The 10,905-nt window shown below is 37.1% G+C and overlaps 1 protein-coding gene across 2 annotated transcripts; it reads left to right on the top strand.

Moving 5' to 3' along the window:
• Window positions 1-215: 215 nt before the first annotated feature.
• Window positions 216-1,304, top strand: LOC113467947. Of its 2 annotated transcripts, none has more exons than XM_026824480.1 (2): window positions 216-952; window positions 1,132-1,304. In XM_026824480.1, the coding sequence occupies exons 1-2, from the start codon at window positions 314-316 to the stop codon at window positions 1,297-1,299; spliced, it is 807 nt and encodes a 268-aa protein (XP_026680281.1). In that variant the 5' UTR covers window positions 216-313; the 3' UTR covers window positions 1,300-1,304. The 2 variants fall into 2 exon arrangements, with proteins under 2 accessions (XP_026680281.1, XP_026680278.1); XM_026824477.1 differs by having other exon boundaries at window positions 216-980; window positions 1,160-1,304.
• Window positions 1,305-10,905: the final 9,601 nt, after the last annotated feature.

The following is a 10,905-nucleotide window of genomic DNA, read 5'->3' as shown; positions in this document are numbered from 1 at the left end:
CCGTATTGGAATAATTTTCGGTCCCGGGTGACTGACCCTCCTCAACACTTTCCAGAAGGCAAATTCAATACGGTTTCCTGAGTCCTGAGTCATCATGTGAAGAGCCACAGACTAGCACAAATCCAGAGGATCAATAAATATCTGGCTAATTCTGGCTAGAGTGGTTAGATTTCTGCCTTCTCATAGAAATTTTCATTAGAACCATCCAATTCGTTCTCTGAGCATCTCGTTTTATTCCATTTTGGTTTTAATTCCTGTGCTCGGTTTTATCAAAGTTTTAGCAATAATCCATCTCTTGTCCATCAAGTTTCCCATGATGTTGACATCATTGAAGAATGTGGTATTCCGAAATGCGTCTGTTTTGAAACAGAAGCCTTCGTGTAGATCACTTGGAACTAGTATTGGGATCAATCAATCATTTAGCTCCTTACAAAAGTCGACAATGAATATGACAGCTCAGAGCATCAGAAGACTTTGCAACACTAATATTAGTAACTTCTCGATCTCATCACCTGAATACTTCAGAAGACTCACTTGGTTCTCTCATATGAATAACCAATGCCAGAACGAAGAACACCTCAACCTACTAAAGAAAAAGGAGAAAGCATTGCTCAAAGCTTTGAAAAATAAATACCAGTTGGAGTTTGAATCCTTGGAGAAAATCCAGAAACATCACTTCGACCTCCTGGAAGAATGCTGTTCAGATTGCCCTGAAAATAAAATACAAAGCCCTCGCTTCAACCAAGTCAAGAAACTAGTGTTCAAAATACATCAAGACCAAATAGAAATAATTCAAGAAGCTATGGATGTCAAGAAGATACTCATGCTTCAAAGTGAGACAAAAGATGCGTTTGAACAAATTGGGAAACTGAATGATATCATGCATGTTGAAACCAAATATCATGAGGAACAAATCAACACTATCAAACAATGTATAGCAGAGCTGAATAACATGATGCAGGATATTGAAAAAACATATGGTAAAGATGAGGATGACAAGAATTTGGCATTGATGAAAATTTTTGTCACCAAACATGAACAACAACTGAAAGAACAGATTCAACGCCATGAAGAAATCTTGCAGCGCTACAAGAGATTCATACAGATAAACATCGAATGAAAAATCACAACATGATGCAGGATATTGAAAAAATATATGGTAAAGATGAGGATGACAAGAATTTGGCATTGATGAAAATTTTTGTCACCAAACATGAGCAACAACTGAAAGAACAGATTCAACGCCATGAAGAAATCTTGCAGCGCTACAAGAGATTCATACAGATAAACATCGAATGAAAAATCACGATGTTGATTTGTCGATAGATAGCGAGGACTTTGTGTGTTGACACAGCTTGAGAATTTAAGGAGAAAAGTAGCCCTTGAAGGCCATAAAAATTAAAATAATAATAGAAAGTAATAATGAAAACATGGAGTTTTTTTCCCCCCAAGTATGCACCTAACAACGGAGATCTTATCGTCCTGAAATTGAAGAGAGGAGGACGGGAATGACAGGATATTAGCCGTTGCACATTGTACTCTGTTCTTCAAATCAAAGGGGTCCCTAAATCGCAGTCCTTTAGTGGCACTCTGTAATACTGAATTTCTAGAGTAACACCCTGTATACTGGATGGCTAAGCGCCTCATTAGACGTGGAAATTGAAAACCTCAAAATGCTACACTCTGTAATACTGAATTTCTGGAGTAACACCCTGTATACTGGATGGCTAAGCGCCTCATTAGACGTGGAAATTGAAAACCTCAAAATGCTCATCAATTCTATGCACGGGGGGGTTATATCAATGTATATCAATATTAACCTTTATGAGATAACCCGGACTTTGTTTACATAGGAGGAAACTAATTAATTATGTAAGCTACCTAACCCCCTAGTAATTCTGGATTTACACGCTATTTTAAAAGTAAAAAATAAAGATTAGTCATTCAAATATTTGTATAAATAAAATTCTACGGTAAAACTTCTCATGTAACAATGGAGGTCGTCCTATCGTCCCGAAATCGAAGAGAGAATGATGGAAAATGAATTTTTTCTTCTTCTTTTTTTTTTCGTTAATATTTGGGGGAGGTTTCTACCGAAAGTAACTTTAAATTGTCACTAAATAAAAAGCCTAAACTATCTGGTGCTTCTGCTTCCCTTCTGATGAAACCCCGGATATAAAAGTGAAAACAAAACCTTTCACATAAAAGAAGAAAAGCGAATAAAAGAAAAAAGAGGAGAGGGAGATAAATAGCGAGAGAAAGAAAGAAAGAAAAGCGAGCACTACAAGAGAGAAACGGAGAGAAAGAACTGCGTTAGAAGAAAGAGTGAGGGAGAGAGGGTACAATAACAAAACATTCAAAGGTAAAAAGTGAAAACGCTTGTGTAGTGCTTTCTTGCTCTCCTCCTCCCTCTTATTCACTCTCCCTCTGTCTCTGTATCTCTTCCTCTACCTCCCTCTCTCTCCAAGGCAGGGACGGAAAAAAAGGTAAAGGGGAAATGAATAATAAATACCAAGAAGATGATGACGAAAAAGAAGAGAAAGTAACAGAAGGGGGAAGGAAGGCAGGTGAAGAAAAATTATGAAAGAAAGAAAAGCGAGCACTACAAGAGAGAAACGGAGAGAAAGAACTGCGTTAGAAGGAAGAGTGAGTGAGGGAAGGAGAGAGGGAACAATAACAAAACATTCAAAGGTAAAAAGTGAAAACGCTTGTGTAGTGCTTTCTTGCTCTCCTCCCTCTTATTCACCCTCCCTCTGTCTCTGTATCTCTTCCTCCACCTCCCTCTCTCTCCAAGGCAGGGAAGGAAAAAAAGGTAAAGGAGAAATGAATAATAAATACCAAGAAGATGATGACGAAAAAGAAGAGAAAGTAACAGAAGGGGGAAGGAAGGCAGGTGAAGAAAAATTATTACCTCCCTCCCTCCCTCTCTCTCCAAGGCAGGGACGGAAAAAAAAGGTAAAGGGGAAATGAATAATAAATACCAAGAAGATGATGACGAAAAAAAAGAGAAAGTAACAGAAGGGGGAAGGAAGGCAGGTGAAGAAAAATTATTCTACACAAAAGGGGAAGAAGGAAAAGCATGGGGAAAAGGAGAAGGGAAAATGAAAGTAGAAAGAAAGCGAGAGCCGGTATATTTCATTATCCCACTCTTGAGGTAGGAACGAATTCTAAATTAAATTGGAGAAAAAGAGAAAAGGGGGAGTGAGAGAGCGAGAGAGAAAGGTAGAGGGGGAGAGAAAGAGAAAGATCAAGGGAGTAAGGGAGGGAGAGAGAAAGACAGAGAGAGATCAAAGTTTGGGAGAAGAAAGCAAAGCTTTTTCGAAAAATTAATAAATTGTTTAGCGAGGTAGTTTTACTAGTTAGAATGTTATTAGTTATTATACAAATCTTGTCCTTATACTGTTGTCCATATTTGAAATAAAAATCTGCATAAAGAGTAAAGATATTTAGTACCTAGTTAATTAAGATCTGATGGTTCTGTCTGAACTTTTATTAAGGTTAGACATTTTTAAAATGACCTAATGGTCAATTCCTGATAGTTACTAACAGCAGCAACAAGAGTAACAGCATGAAAGCTAAAACCAGACGAGAAGTACTAGAACCACATTAAAGTTTCCTCGACAACCTAAATCTGGAACACTTATAGGTACTGTCTGTTACTAACAGCAGCAACAAGAGTAACAGCATGAAAGCTAAAACCAGACGAGAAGTACTAGAACCACATTAAAGTTTCCTCGACAACCTAAATCTGGAACACTTATAGGTACTGTCTATCCGTATGTTAGTCTGGTCTGTCGGTCAGACTGTCAGATGACACGTCTGATACCTAACATAACTTGACACCTTTCTTTACCTTACCGACTGGAAAATGGAATGACTCAAACTAAAATCCTCACCTAGATTGCTGAAAAGCAATAGAATGATATAGATAATTACATCGGTTCTTTCCAATTCGTCCTTTTCAAGACAAAGCGACCACGACATTCGTTTTTGTTAATCAGATCTTCTGTCATTAAACACATATCAGAGGAAAGCTTGGGGGATTGCGGTACAAATAGGAATGTTCCAGATTTGTGGTTAACATACACTTGTGTCTTGTATGCCCGCATCCTATGTCCTCGTTAGAGTCGTTTAATTAATTTTTCGTTATCCGTATTTCGTTCAAGTCTATGTTTCCTCTTACTTGTGCTTTTTTGAAAATTTAAATCGTCCCGTCCTGTGGGTGGAAACTCTATTGAAGATCTGTCTCTTCTTGGTGAGAGAGGTTGTGAGGCGTTTCTCCAATTACCCCCGCGTCTATAATCTCATATGACAGTCACACTTTACCTCTGAATGCTTCTCTGATAAAAGATTGGTTAGGAGTTACTTTTATTCGTTTTTTTATGTGCTTAAAGCCTAATATATTCAACAATACAACTAGTCTCCAGTCTGCAATAATATCTGCCTCCATAATCCATAACACAAAAGCTAGAGGAAGTATTTCAACATTTTGTTCTTCAATTTTCTCCAATATGCTGCAGGTAAAATGTGCGTAAGCTTGGATTAAGTCTAAACTTTAACAAAAGAATAAATGAATCACATAATCCAATAAAACTCATTCCTATTTCCTAAGACATAGACACAAGCATTAAACATAAAACAAGATCAGAAGAAAGGTAGAAGATTAAAGCATTCGTTTTAAAATCCCTGATCCCTGGCTTAAATACTTAATTGAAGCAGGAATTAAGAGAGGAAATTTCGTTTCCTCTAGTGGATTTAATTTATCGATCTTGTTTTCAATTAAATATTCATTGGAATTGAAGCAGGAATTAAGAGAGGAAATTTCGTTTCCTCTAGTGGATTTAATTTATCGATCTTGTTTTCAATTAAATATTCATTGGACAAAGTTCATTAATAAAATTGTTTCATAATTTAATAACTTGTTTGATTTTCCAAAGCTTGTTTTCTTTTCTGTTGAAAACGAAGATTAAAGAAGATTTACAAACCTTCTTTTAGGTATTTTATATTCGTGTCTTGAAATGATGAATGATTATTAATTTGTTAGTTACCTTCACTATACCTATACATATTTAGTTTTATAAATTTGTAATATTATGTAAATACCTAGTTCTTGTTGTGGATTGTTTAAAGTACTCTTTCCTATTTTGAACTCAAGATAGTACCATCTACATAGCTCCGAATAAAAATGCATAATAAGTACGTCATAAAGCTGTTGCCGAGACCCCATGCACAGGCGGCAATACCAATTATTTCAAGTTAAATTGGATGAATCACAGGTTCATTGTTATGAAGAGTCTGTTGGTTTAGTTGGTTTGTGCCAATTAATAGCTCATCCATATCCTACTCAACATCACCTACAACAATTCATTTACATTCTACAGGTAAGTGTTCAAATATTCATTGCAGAACTAGGAGACATCACTTTGCATACAAAAGAACTTTCCCATTCTGAACTCATGGCTTGGACCATTTGATGAGTCAGAATCATAGGTAACTATCATAATTTATAACTATCATAACTGCATTGTTTACATTTGATGATGACCTACACTAGGTGTCACGAAATTCACAGAATCTCCTCAATGTCTACAAGAGATACTTTCAACTGCCCGAATTCTCCATAAACACAAGCAATGCTGCCAAAATATCAAGTATGACCATCAAAGTCATCATGTTAATATGAAATGACTCATTATTTATACGTTTTACATGATGCGTGATCACTATAATGTTCATACGTGTCCATCGTACCTTTTCAACTATTCGGGTTACGATGTTCAGGGTCAACATTAATTGTGTCAAGATAAAGCTTTTTGTTATAAAGTACCTAGATACAGCTACACTAGATATTTACGTCTAAGCAAAATAGAACATTAGACATAAAAGGATACATTGGAAAACTGGAAATACATTCCAAAATGTTGATGATAAATTTGTTTTTTTCATCTCCAAACTTCCATCCCGTCCATCTCATAATCACTTTCCTTCATTCTCCACCATGAAAACCCAACAATTAATGAATCATCACCGAAATATATATTCTGAAACCACTGTGAAATTTCTATAATCCAAAGAGTTTCGACTTATCCCAAATGCAAGTCATTTGGAATTGCAAGTCATTGCAAATGCAAGTCACATTCATGGAGAAATATTTGGAAACTCATTCCTGCTCGTTATCAGGGATGGGTAAATGAGAAAACGACCTTCATTTTGATTAATGGTGCTATTGAAACCATTATGGAATGGATCCTGGGCTACCCTAATAATGATTGAATTGAGAATACTATTGGGTATGTGCGTAGTAATCGTTATAGTATTGTATAAAGCACGTGCACTGGGCTGTTGGTTCTTGGGCATTTCTGCAGTAGCTGTGGGGTAGTTCACAAGTCTTAGCAATATTTGAGGAAGTCCTACAGCGACCATACATACAAATATGGATGAACGAGATTCATTGAGACTGATCATTGAAATATCCGAAACGAAAGCAAGTCCAACCATCTGGAAGGCTCACCGTTTGGAATATTATGTACTACTTGCTATTTCGGGGTGCACTCAGAATCATAGGGACAATCCAGAACCTGGTTGCTTTCATTCCAATCCCAGCGAAAAAGTGAAGCATAAACACCTGATATCTAAATGACCTTAGAAGTTCAAGGGCTCATGTGCATTATTTTAATAGATTGAAACCCATTTCGAAATCCACCTTTGAATCGAAATGGAAATCCTGCACGCTGACTGTCTCAATAATATGAATCATTAGTGTATGACTGTGTTGTTATAGAAATCCGTAACATTGAGAATAATGCACGCATTAAGTTCAACCGTCTTGTCATGCAGCATTTGCAATGATGAAGACTCGAGTTGCACAATCTACTTGCAGCAAGTGCACTCGAAAACTGTTTCATCCGTGAGTAATGTTTGGAAAAATGCGAAAGGGTTTCTCTCTTCAGATTATACAGGGTAGGACGTGAAATCTCTGAGGAATATTTGTTAAGCTATGTCCACACATAGTCGATGGCCGTCGATAAACGTCAACTGAAACCGTCCACACTGTCTCGACAACATAGAATCACCTTGTAGATTGAAGGCCGTTGACCATGCGTGGACACAGTTCAATTTCCATTTGCCTTTATAAAGCCTGGAACAGACCGGAAACGTTCGTTTGCTGGTGCTTTAGGATTTCTCTGGTTCGGCTACATATTTGTTGTGTCCTCATTGTGATTTTGATTAGACCTGATGTATGTGTATTACTTGTATATTGTTGGAATTTAACTAGGTATGTATAAGTTTAGTTCTTCATAATTACTTATCTTTAATACCTATCTCTGAACATGGCAGAGAAAATCTCTGTATGTCATAATTTAGCACCAGTAACATTCTTTGATACTATCCACATTCTTTGTGAATGGCTAAATTAGTTATTGATTATGATTAGCTATTTTCAGATTTGGTAAAATATGTTATGTGGAATCTAGGTTTCTCTCTAAAATATTACTCGTATGTACCTATCCACGAATAGGTAATGCACCTAAATAAGAAGTCTATTGACATATTGACAAGTTCTCTATCTAGAATAGTCCTACATCTTCCACAGAACACTGTATCCTTCATGACTGACTTATAGGATGAGAAGTTGATCTCTTTTATTAAAAAGAAAAAAAACTGCGATGCTGCAGCTAGTGCTCAAAGTTATGGAGGATTAACTGGAAGTGCAAGTCAAGCTAATGTTGCAGCTGGTGCTCAAAGTTATGGAAATGGTTTTGAAGGAGCTGCAAGTCAAGCTAATGCTGTGGCTGGTGCTGGAACCTATCAACAAGGAGTAACTGGAGTTGCCAGTAAAGTAGATGCGGCAGCTAGTGCTCAAAGTTATGGAGGATTAACTGGAAGTGCAAGTCAGAGCGAATAGCTTTCCTGATGACCCAAAAAAACACAACCCCGACCCAAAGTTGTGACTTTGCAGAGAGATGAATATTAGCTCATTCCTAAAGGAAATTTCGCTGAATTTCAGCACGTCAGAAGAAAGTTATGATGTGTAACTAAAGTGTAGAATAGGATCAAGAAAAGGTATTCAGTGTAAGATTTTTTTTTCTTTTTTTTTTCGAGTTCTAGGTTGTTAAATTAAATAGGCCGGGCGGCGCTTCGAACTCTTCACGTTCGCGCGCCTCCCGAAATAGAAAGTGAGATTTTCACTTTCTTGTTTCTTGGCGTTCACTTCCCGACCGTTTCACTTGATAGGAACATTGAACGCGTGTAAATTGATTTTGATTAAAATTCAGCGAAATTAAATAATTTCCTCAGGGGTTGGAGAGGAGAGGGAGGGGAGGGGGAGAGGGGGGAAAAGGAGAGAGGGAGTGGGGGATGTCTCAAACAAGGGGTGACAAAGGCCCTGGTCACATGACCCGTCCAGAGTTGAAGGACAAATTTGTGAGGAGCTTACAGTTTAAATTGTTTAATTAGGAAGGGGTTTTATAAAGGGGTTTCATATAGGAGACTGTGAGGGAGATGGACTGAGGGCTGAGAAGGGATTACTGTCACGGTTGACATCAATCCTTGAAATTTATTGGAAACTTGACGGAGCGGAGGTTCCAGGCTCCTCGTGCTTCAAATGCTTTTCAAGTCTCCCATGTTTATTTACAACTAAAAAAAAAGCTGAAGGGTGTTGGTAACATATTGAAAGTTTCTTGAGTTTCTTCTGATGCAAAAGAACTGAATAAGAAAATAGGTCCGGACTTCTGGCATTATAACTTCGCTAATTATTAAATGGAGAAAAGTGACAGTGAATAGACTAGACTGGTTTTTGGCTTTCCAGAAGGCAAATTCAATACGGTTTCCTGAGTCATCATGTGAAGAGCCACAGACTAGGACAAATCCAGAGGATCAATAAATATCTGGCTAATTCTGGCTAGAGTAGTTAGATTTCTGCCTTCTGATAGAAATTTTCATTAGAACCATCCACTTCCTTCTCTGTGCAACTCGTTTTATTCCACTTTGATTTTAATTCCTGTGCTCGGTTTTATCAAAGTTTTAGCAATAATCCATCTCTTGTCCATCAAGTGTCCCATGATGTTGACATTATTGAAGAATGTGGTATTCCGAAATGCGTCTGTTTTGAAACAGAAGCCTTCGTGTAGATCACTTGGAACTAGTATTAGGATCAATCAATCATTTAGCTCCTTACAAAAGTCAACAATGAATATGACAGCTCAGAGCATCAGAAGACTTTGCAACACTAATATTAGTAACATCTCGATCTCATCACCTGAATACTTCAGAAGACTCACTTGGTTCTCTCACATGAATAACCAATGCCAGAACGAAGAACACCTCAACCTTTTGCATACAAAAGAACTTTCCCATTCTGAACTCATGGCTTGGACCATTTGATGAGTCAGAATCATAGGTAACTATCATAATTTATAACTATCATAACTGCATTGTTTACATTTGATGATGACCTACACTAGGTGTCACGAAATTCACAGAATCTCCTCAATGTCTACAAGAGATACTTTCAACTGCCCGAATTCTCCATAAACACAAGCAATGCTGCCAAAATATCAAGTATGACCATCAAAGTCATCATGTTAATATGAAATGACTCATTATTTATACGTTTTACATGATGCGTGATCACTATAATGTTCATACGTGTCCATCGTACCTTTTCAACTATTCGGGTTACGATGTTCAGGGTCAACATTAATTGTGTCAAGATAAAGCTTTTTGTTATAGAGTAGATACAGCTACACTAGATATTTACGTCTAAGCAAAATAGAACATTAGACATAAAAGGATACATTGGAAAACTGGAAATACATTCCAAAATGTTGATGATAAATTTGTTTTTTTCATCTCCAAACTTCCATCCCGTCCATCTCATAATCACTTACACTTTCCTTCATTCTCCACTATGAAAACCCAACAATTAATGAATCATCACCGAAATATATATTCTGAAACCACTGTGAAATTTCTATAATCCAAAGAGTTTCGACTTATCCCAAATGCAAGTCATTTGGAATTGCAAGTCATTGCAAATGCAAGTCACATTCATGGAGAAATATTTGGAAACTCATTCCTGCTCGTTATCAGGGATGGGTAAATGAGAAAACGACCTTCATTTTGATTAATGGTGCTATTGAAACCATTATGGAATGGATCCTGGGCTACCCTAATAATGATTGAATTGAGAATACTATTGGGTATGTGCGTAGTAATCGTTATAGTATTGTATAAAGCACGTGCACTGGGCTGTTGGTTCTTGGGCATTTCTGCAGTAGCTGTGGGGTAGTTCACAAGTCTTAGCAATATTTGAGGAAGTCCTACAGCGACCATACATACAAATATGGATGAACGAGATTCATTGAGACTGATCATTGAAATATCCGAAACGAAAGCAAGTCCAACCATCTGGAAGGCTCACCGTTTGGAATATTATGTACTACTTGCTATTTCGGGGTGCACTCAGAATCATAGGGACAATCCAGAACCTGGTTGCTTTCATTCCAATCCCAGCGAAAAAGTGAAGCATAAACACCTGATATCTAAATGACCTTAGAAGTTCAAGGGCTCATGTGCATTATTTTAATAGATTGAAACCCATTTCGAAATCCACCTTTGAATCGAAATGGAAATCCTGCACGCTGACTGTCTCAATAATATGAATCATTAGTGTATGACTGTGTTGTTATAGAAATCCGTAACATTGAGAATAATGCACGCATTAAGTTCAACCGTCTTGTCATGCAGCATTTGCAATGATGAAGACTCGAGTTGCACAATCTACTTGCAGCAAGTTGTAATCGTAATTGGGAAATTTAGTTAATGTGAATTCCATTTCCAAATCAACATATTCCAACATTTCATCTGAAGATCTGATCCAGAGGCAATGTTGTCTACATTAGA

This window comes from Diaphorina citri, unplaced genomic scaffold (genome assembly GCF_000475195.1).
Source record: "Diaphorina citri unplaced genomic scaffold, Diaci psyllid genome assembly version 1.1 scaffold26, whole genome shotgun sequence".
Lineage (NCBI taxonomy): Eukaryota > Metazoa > Arthropoda > Insecta > Hemiptera > Psyllidae > Diaphorina > Diaphorina citri.
The sequence above is the reverse complement of the archived record's forward strand: the minus strand, read 5'-3'. Positions and strand labels throughout refer to the sequence as shown.